Source organism: Gobio gobio, assembly GCF_949357685.1.
Source record: "Gobio gobio genome assembly, chromosome: 3".
In the NCBI taxonomy this organism is placed as follows: Eukaryota; Metazoa; Chordata; class Actinopteri; order Cypriniformes; family Gobionidae; genus Gobio; species Gobio gobio.
Genome location: NC_137099.1, coordinates 25,133,851 through 25,152,923, shown reverse-complemented (window position 1 = coordinate 25,152,923; position 19,073 = coordinate 25,133,851). Strand labels below are relative to the sequence as shown.

At 39.3% G+C, this 19,073-nt stretch overlaps 1 protein-coding gene across 1 annotated transcript; it reads left to right on the top strand.

The window, feature by feature from the left end:
- The first annotated feature begins 68 nt into the window (after positions 1-68).
- On the top strand, positions 69-7,884 carry qdprb.1 (quinoid dihydropteridine reductase b, tandem duplicate 1). The gene is made up of 7 exons (XM_079811729.1): positions 69-209; positions 460-552; positions 2,130-2,226; positions 2,468-2,608; positions 6,234-6,342; positions 6,433-6,516; positions 6,614-7,884. Exons 1-7 carry the CDS (start codon positions 126-128, stop codon positions 6,714-6,716), a joined length of 711 nt encoding a protein of 236 aa, XP_079667855.1. The 5' UTR covers positions 69-125; the 3' UTR covers positions 6,717-7,884.
- Positions 7,885-19,073: the final 11,189 nt, after the last annotated feature.

The following is a 19,073-nucleotide window of genomic DNA, read 5'->3' as shown; positions in this document are numbered from 1 at the left end:
AAAAGTTTGAACAACCAACTCTAGAACAATTCTGGTTGCTCCTCTCATCTTTTCCACGAGGGGGCGCATGTTATAATTTTCTTTTGCATAACACGGTCTCATGTGCTTCTGATGAAAGAAACAGCATGGCAGCCCATAAAGTGATTGTTTACGGAGGAAAAGGAGCTCTGGGGTCTGCATGTGTACAATACTTCAGAGCTAAAAACTGGGTAAGTTGTTTCAACCCAAAAGACAGTTCACGTAATTGTTCATAAATAGCTTTTTCATTTTGTCAGACATGCTACATGCGTTTAAGTGATGATGACCATTAATGTTGTTAATTATTAATTTATTTGTCATAGCTACCAGTGTCATACATTTCTTATTAAATATACCTAACACATTGCATTTCTTGTTGCCTGTCATGTGTCAATAAGGTCGTAATAATGTATTTTCAGCTCTGTGTTTTGTAATTTACAGTGGGTTGCCTCTATAGATCTCAATGCCAATGATGAAGCCAATGCCAATGTTACAGTTAAGATGTCTGAATCCTTCACTGAGCAAGCCAGCCAGGTACATTTAATGTGAGACAGTTATGAAGCATGACACTAGCAACACCAAAGTCATGGGTTTGATTCCCAGAGAATCCGTGAACTGATTAAAGTGTCTTCAACTAATGTATGTGGCTTTGGATGAAAGCATCTGCATGAATGTAAATATAAAGTCTGATGTGTTGCAATGTTTCTGCATGTACTGTTCTGTTAGCAACTTAGCAAATGTATTAAAAAAGAAAAACTGAAATAAGTATGGAGTGTAGATTAATGTGAAAAAAGGGTAATTTAAAGTAGTTTAACATAAGGCAGCAGCAAAAGTAAGGGGTTTATATATTTTCACAAGCAAGTGTGTGTGTGTGTGTGTGTGTGTGTGTGTGTGTGTGTGTGTGTGTGTGTGTGTGTGTGTGTGTGTGTGTGTGTGTGTGTGTGTGTGTGTGTGTGTGTGTGTGTGTGCGCCGCATGCAGAATTATTAGGCACGTTGATTTTCTGATAAAATTTTTTTTCCAGGCACATTTTACCAATTCCAAACCACATTAATCTTAATAAGTACTACTCATTTTGTATTTAATCATTTATAAGTGATATATAATTGTTCATGAAGGCTGAAAATGAAAAAACCCTTATATTCAGGTGTGCAGAATTATTAGGCATGTTTTCTTTTAAAGATAAAATGAGCAAAAAAATGAAAAGTCTAAATGTATTAAATGCCCATGAGAAGGATGCAATACTAATGCAATACTAGAAATTGCAGTTAAGGCATGACCATTGGACCGTGAAATGCTCATTGGGTCAGCAGGGTGACACAAAAAACAGCTTGAAAAGAAAAGACGCATGTTAACTGCAAAATAATTAAGAATTAAGGTGAAGAATTAAGTGTGAAACCATCAGGAACCCTTTAGTTTCAAGCGCCACCATTTTCCAGAACTGCAACCTACTGTACCTCGAGTTTTCAGAAGTGCAAGGTGTCAGGATCTCAGACTGAAGTTAGGTAAAGAATCCTAAAAAATGACCCCCAATTAATAAAAATCACAAGATGAAGTGTTGTAAAATACATGAAGTGTTGTGAATACAGATAGGTTGAGAGTGACTCTTGAAGGACCAGCACCACATCCTCTTGTGCCACTGTTTGAAGAATTCATCTTCCAGAATCTGGCAGTAAGTTTTGGGAGTTCATTTTTGGTCCATCTCCTATCCTGAAGTCCGTTTTGAAGAGATGGACTAAAAAAGAACTCCCAAAACCTATATGGTTTGGAATTGGTCAAATGTGCCTGGGAAAAAAATATGATCAGAAAATCAACGTGCCTAATAATTCTGCATGCAGTGTGTGTGTGTGTGTATGAGAGAGAGAGAGAGCGAGCGAGCAAGAGCATGTCTATTACTTATTTAATAAGGCTGTAAGATTGTGTAACTACCATGTCTTTTAATTGACTTAATGGCCGTGGATATCGATAAAGGTGATTCATGTAATTCCCAAACGTTGACTGAATTATTTGTCTGTCTCTAATCAAGGATCAACATACTTTTGATTTGTAATATTGTATGTTGTACTCAAACATGTTACATCTCTGTCTTTCTTTTTTATATATTTTCGTTAGGTGACCGCTGATGTCGGTGAGCTGTTAGGTGAAGATAAAGTTGATGCTATCTTGTGTGTGGCTGGAGGTTGGGCAGGAGGCAGCGCCAAGGCCAAAAGTTAGTACATACTTAATACATGCACACACAGAGGCCAGACATAAAATCTAATATATAAAATGCATAGACATTCTACCTATGCAAAATGTATCTTTTTGTTATTGCTTTCTGAAATGAATTGCATCCTCAGTATGGTCACAAGGGGGCGCTAATCCCTTAAGTCTAATTCTGTCCTAGAAGTGAGCATTTTCAGTTATATTATTATATTAGTTTATATATGAATGTATTCTATGTGCCTCAGCTCTGTATAAGAATGCTGATCTGATGTGGAAGCAGAGTGTGTGGACCTCCACAATTTGCAGTCACCTAGCAACCAAACACCTGAGAGAGGGGGGTTTGCTCACACTGGCGGGGGCTAAAGCAGCACTGGGTCCAACAGCAGGTATGTATGCTTGTATTTACTCCCTGACATTTAGAGTAGCTTTAAAAATATGTTTAAAATATATATATATACGTAAGCAATAAGGTACGAGAGGCCATGCATATACTGTGAATACAGTCACGTCTGAAGGGCGTAGTTAAGCACAAAGCGGAGTGCCTTCGGCCTCTCTAACCTTATTGCTTTTATAAAATGGTTACCTCACAATAATCATTTTTTTGAAGCAAAATCATTAAATTCCATCCTTCCGCCAGAAAAATAGTCCCTGATTGTGACTGTAAATGGCAAGAGAACCTCATCTCATGGAACTGTTCTCATGACCAGTGTCATTATTTTTAACACAATATATGATATTTCCTCACATACATACATATGCTTGTCTCTCAGCATGAGAAAATGTTCATGTTCGCAACACAGCACAAGTTCGCCTAAGAATAGTCATTAAACGGTATAACTTGATGAACATACAGTACCTTTTCTGAAGCAGAAAGCTTTTAAATAATATTCCCTCCACACACACACAAGCGTATCTATCACACAAGAACTTTTTTTAAAAAGGGGAAGGGCAGCCATTGCCTCAAAATTGTGAATGACAGACATAACGGCAGCAGGGGTCACTTATACTTAATTAAATAAATAATGAACCATTACTTATGCTGAAATATATAATACTTATACTACGGGGCCGTTGAATGCTTGAATCTGATTGGCTGATGAACGTTCTGAGGTGTGCAGTTATTTTCTGGGAGACGCACAGCGAACGTAGTTCCAGGCAGCTCTCTTGACCGCATTACAGTTCCATATCACTGCGCATAGTTAACTGTAATAACGGAAATTACAGGACTAAAAAACAACAATATGACAGACGATTTTCCTAAAGTAAATCTTAATATTTACAGTGAATATAAAACGTTCAACAACTGGGCGGCAGCAGTATTAGACAGTCCAGATGAAAAACAACAAAGGCAAGCTTTTCTGTCTCATTACTGAAATCACACATGCTCGCACACGCACTACAGTTTGCACAAAAAGCTGTCAGCGCTGCCCTGACGATTTGATCAGTTAGCCTATATAGTGGAGCAACTTAAAGGCTACACGTGACATTTTTTCACTAGCGAGGTAATAACAGCGCTGTTTAGAGACGCACAGAGGGAGCCTAGTTCACACAAGCGCTCTTTCTTTCTCTCTCTCTCTCTCTCTCTCTCTCTCTCTCTCTCTCTCTCTCTCTGTCGCTCTCATTCTCTTTCTAATAACTTTATTAATAACTGCAGTAGAATGCTATCAACGGCTCAAGCCTTCGTTAACAGCTTTAAAATGACGTTTCGGAACTAGCAAAAGAGCTGTTGGATGAGACGCGGAAGAAATAGTCCTACTCACAATAGCGATTTAAGTACAAAAACCGGACGAATCCCTTTAAATATATAATCGGATCGATGTCTTGAGGTGTGGTAACCGTAGTATAAGCGGAATAATTGACTCCGGGCCGTTCAATTATTAGAATGATAATGGAACAGTTACATGGAACAGTTTTGACAGTATATAGATTGTTTACGTTGCTACCGGTAGTTTTTGTGCAGTGGAATGGTCAAATCCGGTCTGTGAACATTCAAGATAAATTTGTATCAATATCTACATTTGCAGTAAACTTCAGCAGATGATTTTGCTAACACAAAACAACAGGACGAAGACATCAGCTAACACAACATTAAAAAGTTACCATAGTAAAAACCTGTAATATTGAGTTAATGCATATAAAAACACAAACCAACACATTTTCACCTGTGGAAGGTTTTCCCATTTCATCAGGTATTTAAATCTCGGCGGAACCAGAAGCTGCGCAATGTTTTGGTATCATTGATTCTTACTGTGAGTGACGACACGCTGACTGTTCCAAGATGGCAGGCGTGCAGACATGTCTGGAGCAGTTAAATGTGGCATCTATGTATACATATCTATGCACAGATCTGTGGCCAGTTGCACAAACTTCATAGACTAGTCTTACAAGTTAGTCATACATTTTTCTTTCTTCAAGGACTTTTCCTTCTAACTTTTTTAAATCAGTTACATAAAAAGGTAGATTGGTATAATTTGAATCCAAAAAGTAAGATGAATTAGCCCTAACCAATTGCTAGTTGGTCAGACAGTCTTAACATAGCAGCAATGTTTATGCAACTGGCCCCTGCTTGGTGAAGCAGTCATAGTCCTGCTTTATCGTAAATAAATCACAGCTATTGACCAATCAGCATCAATGACTGGCACCATCCATCCATCCATACATCCAATCAACATTTGTTATGTTACAGACTTATTACAAAATGGATTAAATTCATATTTTTTTCCTCAATTCTACAAACAATACCCCATAATGAAAACGTGAAAGAAGTTTGTTTGAAATCTTTGCAAATGTATTAAAAATAAAAAACAGAATAAAAATCACATGTACATAAGTATTCACAGCCTTTGCTCGATACTTTGTTGAAGCACCTTTGGCACCAATTACAGCCACACGTTTTTTTGAGTATGATGCTATAAGCTTGGCACACCTATTTTGGGCAGTTCCTCCCATTCTTCTTTGCTGAGCTCTGTCAGAGTGGCCATCGGGTTCTTGGTCACCTCCCTGACTAAGGCCCTTCTCCCTAGTTCGCTCAGTTTGGCCAGGACGGCCAGCTTTATGAAGAGTCCTGGTGGTTCCAGACTTCTTTCATTTACAAATGATGGAGGCCACTGTGCTCATTGGGACCTTCAATGCTGCAGAAATGTTTCTATACCCTTCCCCAAATCTGTGCCACAATCCTGTCTCGGAGGTCCTGTCTCGTAGGTCTACAGACAATTCCTTGGACTTCATGGCATGGTTTGTGCTCTGACAGGCACTGTTAACTGTGGGACCTTATATAGACAGGTGTGTGCCTTTCCAAACATGTCCAATCAACTGAATTTAGCACAGATGTCAAGGATGATCAACGGAAACAGGAACACCTGAGCTAAATTGAGTGTCATGACAAAGGCTGTGAATATTTATGTACATGTGATTTTTCTTACCTGTTTTTTATTTTGAATAAATTTGCAAAGATTTTAAGCAAACTCTTTACGTTGTCATTATGGGGTATTGTTTGGAGAATGGGCTTTATGCACAGCTGCACTACTTCCTGAACTTCAGCCAGCTCCTTTGTTTCCTGTCTGCCATTATTGGACAAACTGATTAATACAGGTGTGTCTGATTATTGTTGTTGTTACTACAGAGGTCAGGCACACCTGGATTAATCAGTTTGTCCAATAATGGCAGACAGGAAACAAAGGAGCTGGCTGAAGTTCAGGAAGTAGTGCAGCTGTGCATAAAGCCAATTAAGGAAAAAAATAAATTTTGGAATAAGGCTGTAACATAATTTTTTTTTTTCGAAAAAGTGAAGCGCTATGAATACTTTCCGGATGCACTGTACTGTGTGTGTGTGTGTGTGTGTGTGTGTGTGTGTGTGTGTGTGTGGTGTGTGTGGTGTGTGTGTGTGTGTGTGTGTGTGTGTGTGTGTGTGTGTGTGTGTGTGTGTGTGTGTGTGTGTGTGTGTGTGTGTGTGTGTGTGTGTATATAGCAGTATCTGTACAGTTCTCTCTCTCTCTCTCATTGTCACTGTAGGATGCATTGGTTATGGTATGGCTAAGGCAGCAGTACATCAGTTGTGCCAAAGTCTGAGCGGGCCAAATAGCGGTCTTCCTCCGGGATCTGCTGCAGTAGCGATACTCCCGTAAGGATGCAGAACATCATGCTAAGTAACTAATTTACATCCATGCAAATGTTTCTGTTTTTTAAAGAGATGACTAATTACTCCTTTTAGAGTGACTTTGGATACACCCATGAATAGAAAGTTCATGCCAGATGCTGATGTCAGTTCCTGGACACCACTAGAGTACATAACAGAGTAAGTGTGTATAATTGGGAGCATCTGTAGTTTTACGTGATTGTGTAGGTTGATGTGTGTGTGTGGACAAAGCTATGATGCATTTCCTGCATTCTAGGCTGTTCTATAAGTGGACTACAGGAGAGAACAGACCTCCTTCAGGTACTCTTATGCAACTCATTACTGCAGATGGAAAAACTGAAGCTACACCGACGTTATGATCAATATGATGTATGGTAATCAAAACCCTTCAAACCAAGCCAATAACCTACCACCGTCTGCATTAGTGATGCTTTGTATCTTATTGTCAAATTACTGTAAATCCTAGCTCTTAATGGCAAAGATTTTGTTTTGTGAATGTGATGGCAAATGAAACTTAAATGAAATTATTCTGATGAATTGTTTCTTTTTTTGTCTCCATCAAATATTCTTTTGACAGTAACAGCCTGTTTCTCACCATTGGGTGGCGCTGATGATTAATTTAATTACAGGTTTTCAAAAAAGTAAAAAAAAGAGTGTTTATGATCAGACTAGAATAGTGAGTCAGCATTGAAAAATGTACATTTAAGTAATGCATCTTTTTGTGTTGACTATCTATCAGATATTAATTTAGAGTAGTTTAGTAGTTGCCTTAACTTAATAAAGTGGACGTTATTGTAACAAAGAACAATAATAAGTGGATCCTGAAATGTGCCTTTCATTTTCAGTAATTTAGATAAAATGGAAACATGAAAATAGGTTCCGGAACTACTAGAAAAGAGATGCACTTTATAAGAAAACAAAAACAAAGAGAAGGGTAATTTGAAATAAATTGCATTTTTAGACCCAGCAAAGACGTTCTTTCAATTACCCATTACACTCACAATTAGTTCATATTGCATGGAAACAGTGTATTTATTAGCTTGTTTAAATGGCTACAGTTTAAAAAAAATGGTGGTTTATGGTTTTAACATTCAACTATTGTCGACCATTTTCTCCTGTCTATGGTTTCAAAACACAACATATCGCTGTCTTGTGTGAAACACAAAAGGAACTTTAGCAAAATATTCATGCTGCGTTTTCTATTAAAAATGTACTGGTAATTTGGGGCTGACAAAGCCTGAAAATTAAAAAAACAGAACACAAAATACTACAAAAAAGCAAAACAATTATGCATAAATAAATTACATAAAAAATAATAGCAGTGAATGTATTTTTGCTCTATATTTCAAGCCACATGATAGCTATGTGTAACGAAAAGGCTCAAATTTACCTTAGTCACTGGATATCCCCTCTGCTCTCAAATATTATTCATGGAATTTTAATATGCACATATTCATATTTGGTGTCACATTCCGACACACCAGAAGAAGAATGCTAGTGAAGGGCAGTTAACACCTTTTTCATTACAAAAAATAAATAAAATAACTTGCTCACTTTTGTTTTTTATCGTATACCAATTTATTATAGCAGAATTTTAAGCATTATGGTAACATTACATCAAGTTTAGATCAGTTTATTTATTAAATTACATTATCATAGATAAATAAATGCTGCAAGATTCCCAGTGAGGTTTATAGTTTTTGCACCTGTGTGTTCAGTGGATTGTACTGTAGTTGATCAACATGCCAAATATTCGGCTGATGAAACATTTCGGGGAAAAAAAATTACAGTTGACAAAAACACCACAAAAGTTTTGAAAATGTAATGCAATCTAGGAGCTTTGTACAGTGCATGCCATTCTTAAAAACCCTATTGTCTATATATATATATATATATATATATAAATGTCATATTGGAAGATGTATATATACACATAAATATTGTGTGGCTTATTTTGTTTTTATAATGGACATCTTTAGAGCTTGACAGCCCCATATCACCATTGTATGGAAAAAAAAAAGCAGCATGAACATTCTGCCTAACATCTCTTTATGTGCTTCGCAATGTAAATGTTGATACATTTTTCAGTTTCCTCCCTGTAAGTGTAAATTAAATGACTATGGTGCATAATAATACAATGTAAAATGTTACACGATTGCACCAGTGAGCGTTTCTGGAGGTTTATTAATATAATGAGATTCCGCATGATGCAACAACCAATAACCCTTTGGAAACATTCATGAGCAGGTTTGTTTGTTGCTGGATTTTGTGCGCCTTCTGTAGGCCTTCAAAAAAACCTCCCATTCTACCTCATTCAGTCCTTCTGAATTAAGATCTGAAGACACTGCACTGGAGTGAATGTCATATGATGTTTGCTTTTGGATCTTCCGGGACTGTGCATCTGAATGCACACAGGCTTTGGCCATAAATGGCTGTACATGTTCTGAAACCGTATTCAAATAATGCTGGAGTTGGTATTAAGGGGTTGATTGAGTGCCAAGAAAACATTCACCTCAAGCCTGAGCTGGAACCATTGATCAGCCTGTTGTTTTGATCCTACTGTATAACAATATATTCTTTCTTGCCTTAAATCAGATTTTGGTGAGGATGTCTACTGCTTATTTTTTATGAAATATTGCTGTATTTATTAGAAATCATTTATTCATGCACATAATTATTATTTTAATTTTATGTTCTCGCATAATCTTTAATCAAAATAAAATGTCCTTCCTCTCTTCTCTGATGATGTGTTTAACCTGCCACTTATATGAGATTGTCGCAATAGGAAACTACAACCATCCAAACAATTCCCCATTGACAAAATCAAGTCCCACCCTACATTTTTTCTTGTTCGAGAAGCCGTTTCACTCACATATACATCATAATAGGGAGTTTCATGCCAAATTCCAGTGGAAACTGAAACTTAATTTATAATGAAACGATTATTTCATAATTTCAGAAATTACAGTATGTCATTGTATTGCAGCAAAAGCAAGAGAAACTAGGGGGGGGAGCGGGGGTCTCTTTCTCTGTGCCTGTTATCAGGCTGGGCAGCCCATAATTTCAGAGCTGAAAGAACGAGGTCACTGAGTTGAGGTTGCTACGGCAACGTCACATCTAAAGAATAGTGAATAGTAGGAGCATCTAGCTAGCAAAGCTGAAGTTGTGTTTGTGTTACTCCTGAGTAGATGAAATACTGCCATTATTAGTTATTTCTTTGCCACTGTTTACTCTTAAAAAAAAACAGACTTCGGTTGATTAGAATCGTGACTGCAAATTAGTTGTCAATAACTCTTAATGATCATTCTTTTTTGGTCCCCAGGAGGAAAACGGCTTATAAATCATATGGGATTTAAGTGTGATTTAGGAATTGGTTTCACTTTATTTTGATGGTCCCTTTAACATATTCTGTTGACTATAAGTAATGTTGCATCAACATGTCTACTAACTCTCATTAGCGGTTTAGTAGAGTATTAGTAGACTGGTAGGGTTAGGGTTAGAATAAGTTGACATGTAGTTGCAAAGTTATTTATAGTCAGTAGAATGTCTGTTGGAGGACCATCACAATAAAGAGTTGGCAGATATTAAGTAGACAGTCTACTAATACTCTAATGAGAGCTAGTTGACATGTAGTTGCAAAGGTACTTGTAGTCAACAGAATGTTCAAAAGGGACCATCAAAATAAAGTGTTACCTAGGAATTTTTTTGAAAATGTAAAGATGCAGAAAGTTTCCTGTGATGGGTAGGTTTAGGGGCTAGAATTATACAGTTTGTACAGTATAAAAACCATTACGCCTGGAATTTATTTTACTTTATACTTTATTTATCCCTTTTAAAGGAATTTTGTTTTGGGCAATACAAATGAAGCTGGATAACAAGATACCCACATCAATAACAACCACACAGGTGTTTCCCTTGCACTTTAATAGTCTTGTAGCCAAAGGAACAAAAACATATTTTTTTTAGCGGTTGTATCTAAACCTTGGGGTTGACCGTGGTTCGGATTCTGGATAGAGCACATGAGAAAGGGTCCAGAGTCATTTTCCTTTCCCTGTTTGAACATCATTTTGTTGAATATAGACTGAAGATGGGGGTAAATCCACAGACCAACCACCTTAACTGCAGTACACACCCAACGGTTCAACTGAGATCTAATGGTAACTGTCAGATTACCAAACCAGGCAGGCCGCTATACCATACAGTAAGATAGATTCAATGCAGGCATGATAAAACAGCAACATGACAAAAAGTCTGAGCCTCCTTAAAAAGTAAAAAAAAAAAAAAATTGTTGCACCTTACGACACCGATTGTCCACATGCACCTCCCATTAAAGTTTTTAATCAATCAAGAATGGCAGTATCCTCTGAACATTTTGCAACAATATTCCCAGGATGGTGACTCCCATTGTTGTACAGTGTAAATAATAGTGGTGAAAATACACACCCCTAGGGGACACCAATACTAATGGACCAACACTCAGTAGTCTGCTTGTCTCTAACGTGTGTGTGTGCGTGCGTGGTTTGTTTTCCCCACGAAGAGCTAAATCATACTATGTGATGTTTTTTGAAAATGTAAAACATTTTCTGTGAGGGTTGTTTTTAGGGGTAGTGTATAGAATATACAGTTTGTACAGTATATCTATAAAAAAGAAGTCCCTATAAAACAGAAACCCAGCTTTTGTGCATGTGTGTGTGTGTGAGACGAAATTTATGACTGGAAAATGTGTCTTTTATCGACTGAAAGTCACAAAATGCACAACAATGCAGGTGCATTTTGAAATGTTTTAAGTCATCTTGTAATGAATGTCACTTCAGTTCAACCTTCTGAGTATTATTCATAGACAGATCAATATAATGCAAGCACTGTAAAAGGCTTTGCCACAAACTCAACATTGTCAAGCTGATATCACAAGACCGCTTTTAACCTCGACAAGAAATATCGTCACGGATTAATATCGCAAGATCTTGTGGCACAATATATACGATATAAACACAGTATATACACCGATCAGGCATAACATTAAGTCAGGGTGCCCATGCAATATGGCCTAATATCCATATTGCATTATACACTCACCTAAAGGATTATTAGGAACACTTCTTCAATGCATTTAGGGGTGTGGTCCTGGTCAAGACAATCTCCTGAACTCCAAACTGAATGTCAGAATGGGAAAGAAAGGTGATTTAACCCTTAATCGCCCCTCAAGTAGGGTTTACGTTTGAGTCCCTTGGGGTCAGATAGACCCCAAACTTTTACAGAGCGATTGCATAAGGAAATATAATTTTTTTACATGGAAAACTATATATCATTTTTTTTATTTACTTCTCAACTATACATTTATGCTGTGTTTTTGTGGGTATTTGGTAGTTTTTTACCTATTTGCTGCACAAATACCTAACTATGTCATAAATTAGCTCATTAAAAATTATTTTTTAATGAAAAAATCACTTGAATGATGATCTTAAATAAATATAAATAGTTTTTGGACATTGCTCTATGTGTTAGGGATAGAATACCGCCAACTGTAGGTTTGTGGAAAAACTTCAGGAATTATAGTTAAAGAGAAAGAGAGTGCAATGACCACATTATCCAATAGAGGTCCATAGGGAAGTTATGCAAAAGTTAAGCTGCCTTTCATCTTTCTTTTATTTGCCCTTTTCCCTCTCTTTCTCATGATTGTTCCATGTTGCATTTGTGCTCTAGTATTTGTCCTTCATTTATGTATGGAATTTTTTCAGATTTATGCCAGTTTTGTTGATTTTATTTGCCAATTTCAATAAAAATACTCTCTGTTGCAGTCACACACATGTGTGTGTTTGTGTGTGTGTGTACGTGTGTGTGTATGAGATAGAAAGTTCGTTCTACTTTGTGTTTATGCTCTAGGACCAGACCTTGATATAAATGTGGAAATTTTCAGATTTATACTGGATTTAGTAAAAAAAAATTGACAAAAAAAGTGCAATTTTTTCATTTTTTACACTTTCCCATTCATTTTCAATGTGGGGTCAATCTGACCCCGAGGGACTTAAACGGTAACTTTTTTTTTACACACCCTTAGAACAACCAAATCAAGCCCAGATTTTTTGTGCATGTTTAGATATATTATTTAGGAAAAGTCACCGAGTCTCATGGCCCTGAGATGAAGGGAACACTTTTAAAAAATGGAGGAAAAGTCCAGTGGGGTCAGCTGGACCCCAAGGGACGATTAAGGGTTAAGCAATTTTGAGCGTGGCATGGTTGTTGGTGCCAGACGGGCCGGTCTGAGTATTTCACAATCTGCTCAGTTACTGGTATTTTCACGCACAACCATTTCTAGGGTTTACAAAGAATGGTGTGAAAAGGGAAAAACATCCAGTATGCGGCAGTCCTGTGGGCGAATATGCCTTGTTGATGCTAGAGGTCAGAGGAGAATGGGCCGACTGATTCAAGCTGATAGAAGAGCAACTTTGACAGAAATAACCACTCGTTACAACCGAGGTATGCAGCAAAGTGAAGCCACAACACGCACAACCTTGAGGTGGATGGGCTACAACAGCAGAAGACCCGACCGGGTACCACTCAAAAAGAGGCTACAATTTGCACAAGCTCACCAAAATTGGACAGTTGAAGACTGGAAAAATGTTGCCTGGTCTGATGAGTCTCGATTTCTGTAGAGACATTCAGATGGTAGAGTCAGAATTTGGCGTAAACAGAATGAGAACATGGATCCATCATGCCTTGTTACCACTGTGCTGGCTGGTGGTGGTGTAATGGTGTGGGGGGAGCACACTTTAGGCCCCTTAGTGCCAATTGGGCATCGTTTAAATGCCACGGCCTACCTGAGCATTGTTTCTGACCATGTCCATCCCTTTATGACAACCATGTACCCATCCTCTGATGGCTACTTCCAGCAGGATAATGCACCATGTCACAAAGCTCGAATCATTTCAAATTGGTTTCTTGAACATGACAATGAGTTCACTGTACTAAAATGGCCCCCACAGTCACCAGATCTGAACCCAATAGAGCATCTTTGGGATGTGGTGGAACGGGAGCTTCGTGCCCTGGATGTGCATCCCACAAATCTCCATCAACTGCAAGATGCTATCCTATCAATATGGGCCAACATTTCTAAAGAATGCTTTCAGCACCTTGTTGAATCAATGCCACGTAGAATTAAGGCAATTCTGAAGGCGAAAGGGGGTCAAACACAGTATTAGTATGGTGTTCCTAATAATCCTTTAGGTGAGTGTACATTGCAGCGTCTTGCGATAACAATATATATATTACCATATATAAATTATAATAGAACCATTTCAGAACAGGTTACATAGACTCTAAGGAAAGCCTGTTAAAGAAATGTATGTCGTTTTGAGAACATTTATTGTGCAAAACTGTAATTATACAACATAATGTTGAAGATAAATAAAATTCAAGTACACTAGCTGCAGAGACTTTAACAAAAGAAATAATAAAAAAAAACGTCCTGCTCCTCCATAATGGCAGTGAATGGCGACCAGGCTAAAACTTTATGAAAAGGAAACAAAAGTATCACACACTGATACAGTGAGACGCGCGCCATATATGGAAAGTGTTCGGGAGGCATACTATAAGGTTTTGTGAGAAAGAAACCTTATTATTCAGTCAAAATGAGCTTGGCCGTTACTCTGTGCATTCCTGTTAGTGCGTGTGAGCCGTCAGCATTTTTTTTTTTTTTCTGCTTGAATGCCCTTGGTTCTTAAATGCCACCCAAGATGCAGAGAACAGGAAAAACTGGTGTCTTTTTAGTTAAGGAACAGACACTGTACTGACAATACTTTCAGTATTAGACAAAGAAAATTATTTTGTGTAATGCACAGATACTTTAAATAAAAACATATTTCTAACTAAGTTTCCTACCTGCAGCCTAATGTAACGTATTTGGTTTTAAACATAATTTTTTTTGTTCTCTTAATGAAATGAAAACTGGTGTCTTGTTAATAAAGAAACGAAGACTGTGATTTAGGGAAATACTGTGGCCTCATTCAGCAGGATAATGCACCCTGCCACAAAGCAAAAATGGTTCAGGAATGGTTTGAGGAGCACAAGAACGAGTTTGTGGTGTTGACTTGGCCTCCAAATTCTCCAGATCTCAATCCAATCGAGCATCTGTGGGATGTGCTGAACAAACAAGTCCGATCCATTTCCTGTTTCCTTTGTTCCTGTTGCTAGTTTGTTTCTAAGGGTTACTCCTTGGTTAATTGATTATGTTCACTTGTGTCTTGCTATGGTGATTCTTGCCTTCTTGATTGGTCTTTGTGAATAAAAGAAATACTGCTGCAATATAAGCCGCGTTTCCACCGCAGGAACTTTCCCCAGGAACTTTGGGGTGGTACTTGGTGTGTTTCGACCGCAGGAACCAGGGTCTAAGGGCGTTTTCACACCTAACTAGTTTGGTCCGGATTTTCGGACTTTTCAGTTTGGTCCGAATCAAAATTACAGATGTGAAACCTCCCCCGTACCACGGTCCGGACCAAACAGACGAAATTTGGTCCGACGAAATGAGGTAGTCTCGGTCCGGATCAAACTGAACAAAGGTTCGGTTCGTTTCTAGTGTGAAAGCATTTTCTGTATGGTTCGGACTTTCAGACCATTTACAGGAAGTTCTTGTTTATGTTTAAATATTATAACGCTATTTTTAAATTCAATCTAGGCTACATTGATTATGAAAAGTGAAAATATGCGCAATATGTCAGTAGACAGAAAGTCAGAAATAATTTTGAACGAAATTTTGTATGATTTTGCTTAGAAAGCATTTCTTTAATGGGAATTTCGTTTTGTATAAATTGTATCTTAATTTTAATCAACGTTTAATTAGATAATTGCCTGGATTTAATAAATAAGAAGCAAATAGTCTATAGCAGACAATAATCACGGGAGCGATCACTTGCTTTACACATGAACTGGAGCGGGTCTCAAATAAACCGAAACTCAGCAGGCAACTTGCCTCACAAACATGAGAAATATGTGTATATAAAGCTAGAAAAGCCCACTTTTAAGCGTAACGAATAAAAAAATAGTCAAGCAATGCGCACTGTTCAATAGTGGCAACGATATGCGACCGTTCATTCAACTTGTCAAAGACGCTGACGTCAGACGCACGTCCGTTTACAAACCAATCAATGTCCAGATGCCGCCCCCATAGATGATGACGAGTGGACGCAAGTGCGTCATGTAAAGTTCTTTAGTCCGCTCGCATGATTGCAATGTGAAACCAAACCAAAACTAACCGAATATATAAAAAGTATCAAAACATGAACTTTGGTTCGGACCTTGGTGCGGACTTTCAGGTGTGAAAACGCCCTAAATTTAATTAACTCTGAAAGTCCCTGCTCGCGAGGTAGTACTTTTTCAAAGTTCAGGAACTTTCCGGGGTGGGACTTGGGCTCTGAACATGCTGATTAGTTGAGTTCACGCAGCATTTTATTTCAACCACCATTTTTAAAAGTCTTTTGCATGGTTTGTTCTGCGTTCAGTAAATATCTGTCTTGCTCTTTCTGTCCGATGGCGCGCGTTCATCTCAGCCATCTCACGTCAATGTCCGTAATAGCTGATAATAACATACTTTGTCTTATTTTAAATCTAGCTTTACAAGCTTTATAAGTAGAATACGCTTTAGTATCAGTGCTCGTCTCTTTTCCGCCTTTTTGCAAGGAGCGCTCTCAGGATGGACCAGCAGGATGAGCAAGCACTCGCCACAGCTCGGGCGGTACAGGCTTTGGTGAAGCAGGTGTCCGAGCTAACTACCCAGGTACAACATCTATCGGCACCCACTGCGCCACCCACACCGCTTGTCCCTCCCCAACTTCCTCCCGCGAGTGGTCAACATGAGCCAAGGATACCGACACCGGAGATATATTCCGTTGAGCCTAATCTCTGTCGTGCATTTCTTACGAAGTGTGACATATTTTTCTTGTTGCAACCTGTGACATTTGCGTCAGAGGCATCGAAAGTGGGGGACAGCGGAGAACCACCATCCCTGTTGTACCTCGTTCGCTACACTCTCCGTGGAGATGAAGCAAGTATTCGACCGGGCAGTGGCGGGATGTGAGGCGGCCTGTCACCTAGCTGATCTGCGTCAGGATGGGAGGCTGGTTTCGGATTACGTCATGGATGTTCCCGCTTCTGCCTGACCTTCTATGCCCATTGCGGTCCCTGCTTCACTGAGCCTGCCCGCGGTTACCATTGCATCAGCCTGTGCACGAACTGTGTTACTGAGTATCTGTTAATAAACATTCTTTTGCACTTGCTACTGGATCTTCTGTTTTTTCCTGCAGTATATCGTGACAGAGTTCCATTCAACCTTCTAGCAATGAAATCTATTCCTCCCCATGTAAACTCCTGGATTCCCTGATCCCTTCCTACTTTCAAGCCCTGTCTCCACCACTGGTCCCCAAGTCTCTTTCGTCACCGCTGGTCCTGCCCGGACCCAAGTCTCCTTCATCACTGTTCTTTCCACCCAGCCTCAAGTCTCCTTCATCACCGCTGATTCCACCCAGCCTCAAGTCGACACTGGTTCCGCCTAGCCTCAAGTCTCCTTCATCGATGCTTGTCCTGTCCAGCTTCGCCTCCTTCCTTAACTGCCTTCGCTGGTCCCGTCAAGCCCTCTTCTTCTAGTTCAGCCTGGCTCTGCCTCTGGCTGTCCGGATACCAGCTATGCCTAGGTGTAAGGATCACCTGGCTCCACCTTTGGCCTCCGGAGCCCTGGAATCCACCTTGGCCTGTCAACCCATGGTCTCCACCTTGGCTAGATACTCCCTCTGCTCCACCGTGGTCCGTCATCTCTCAGACTCCGTCTTGCTCCCTCATCCCTCTGGTTTCACCTTGGCCAGTCATTACTCTCGTTGCGACACAGGCTTCCAGGCGTTCCTCCACCCCTTCGATTCCACCAGGCTCCTACTCCCCTCCGGGTCCACCATTGTTCTCACTCCCTCCGGCTGTGCCCTGGTCTGCCGAGCCCCCATTTCTACCTCGGTACCTTTGCCCTACATTCTATCGTGTCACCCTGGGTCTTCGTCTCCTTGGCTCCACTTGGGTCAACACCTCTTCTGGTTCCACCTAGGTCGGTCAAGTTCCTGGCTTCACCCTGTCTCCAACATCCATTGGTTCCGCCATGGGCCTTCGTCCCAATGTCTCTGCTTTAGGGTGCTCCCTGGCTCCTCCCTCTATTGGCTCCACCTTGGTGTCACCCTCTGCCAGCACCTCGAGAGTGTTGCTGTCTCCTCGCCCACCTCCAAAAACCCCCATCCTCCCTCCACTGTTAGACTAGTTCTGTTTCCTTTGGTTCCCATGTTTCCTGCTGCATTTTAGATCCTCTGCTTCTCTTCCCTTGCCTGCACCATTTTATATATATATATATATATATATATATATATATATATATATATATATATATTAGTGCTGTCAAACGATTAAAATATTTAATCGCGATTAATCGCATTAATGCCATAGTTAACTCACAATTAATCACAATTAATCGCACATTTTTTTTTATTCTAAATGTCCCTTGATTTATTTTTGTCCCATTATTTTTTCTTATTTTAATGCTCTTATCAACATAGAAAAGTGGATCGGCTTGCTTTGTTCAAATGTTTGTTTTATTGAAAACAACATTGGCATACTGTAGTGTTCGATTTCACACCAACATTCTCACTTGAAGCAGTCATTCACACTTGGAGCAAATAATCGCTCACACAATGTAACACTGTCCATCAATAAAAGGGTGAAAAAAAATACTTTGTTGCACAAACAGCCCCTTCAACAGCCCTTTCTAAGGGATCAAAACAGGGTGATACAAAATAAAATTACAAAGTGCACATGCAAGGTAAACTAGGACTCCGCCTATAGTGCAGTTAAACCAGGGGTCGCCAACTAGCGGACTCCGGTCCAAATCCGGACCGCGAAGCCTTTTGACGTAGGCTAAAGAAACAGTTAACGTTGCAATGCTCACTGTTACGTTCAGACCCAGACGCGCGGTCAAGCATGCAGGTGCGTTCACACCGGACGCGAATGACGCGACATGCACGCCGCTTAATGTCTATTTGCGTCTTTGCATTGACTTAAATCACTCGCGCAAAACGCTTCATTCGCGTCCGGTGTGAATGCACCACCAGAGCAGAAAGCAGCGCTCAAGACAAGCACTTTTAGTTGAAGACCCCTGAGTTAAACCATGGCATAATACGTTTCTCATTTCGGCGTCTCACGCTTGCCATCCACGTCTACTCTTTTAATGGCCCACAAGTGTGGGCAGCCGCAGCGTGCCTGATGTTTTGTTTCCGGTCTAGCTACATCCGGAGTGGTGTTGTAGTTTTTCTAACGTTACTAGTTGCTGCAACAGCATGTGAAAAAACTACAAAGTTTGTTAGACCAAAAAGAACGTTAATCTCGCGATAAAAAAATTGACGCCGTTAAAATAGGTTTGCGTTAACGTCGTTAATAACGCGTTTAACTGACAGCACTAATATATATATATATATATATATATATATATATATATATATATATATATATATATATATATATAGGTTGGCATCTGCCAAAAAAAAGAGAGAGAGGAATGAAATCTAATATGGGGGTTGGTTTTCGCATAAAAACTAAACTGCTATGCAGTGGAACAAAACAAAATATTTTTTTATTCATGAAAACCTGTCCTATAGAGTCTTCATATGTTGTGCAGTTTGTTTCTCTCGTGAAGTTAT

Coding starts and splice junctions, on each gene's coding strand:
- qdprb.1 (XM_079811729.1), top strand. CDS start 126: ATGGCAGCCCATAAAGTGATTGTTTACGGAGGAAAAGGAGCTCTGGGG. Junction 210..459: donor ACTTCAGAGCTAAAAACTGG/GTAAGTTGTTTC, acceptor TGTAATTTACAG/TGGGTTGCCTCTATAGATCT. Junction 2,227..2,467: donor AGGCAGCGCCAAGGCCAAAA/GTTAGTACATAC, acceptor TATGTGCCTCAG/CTCTGTATAAGAATGCTGAT.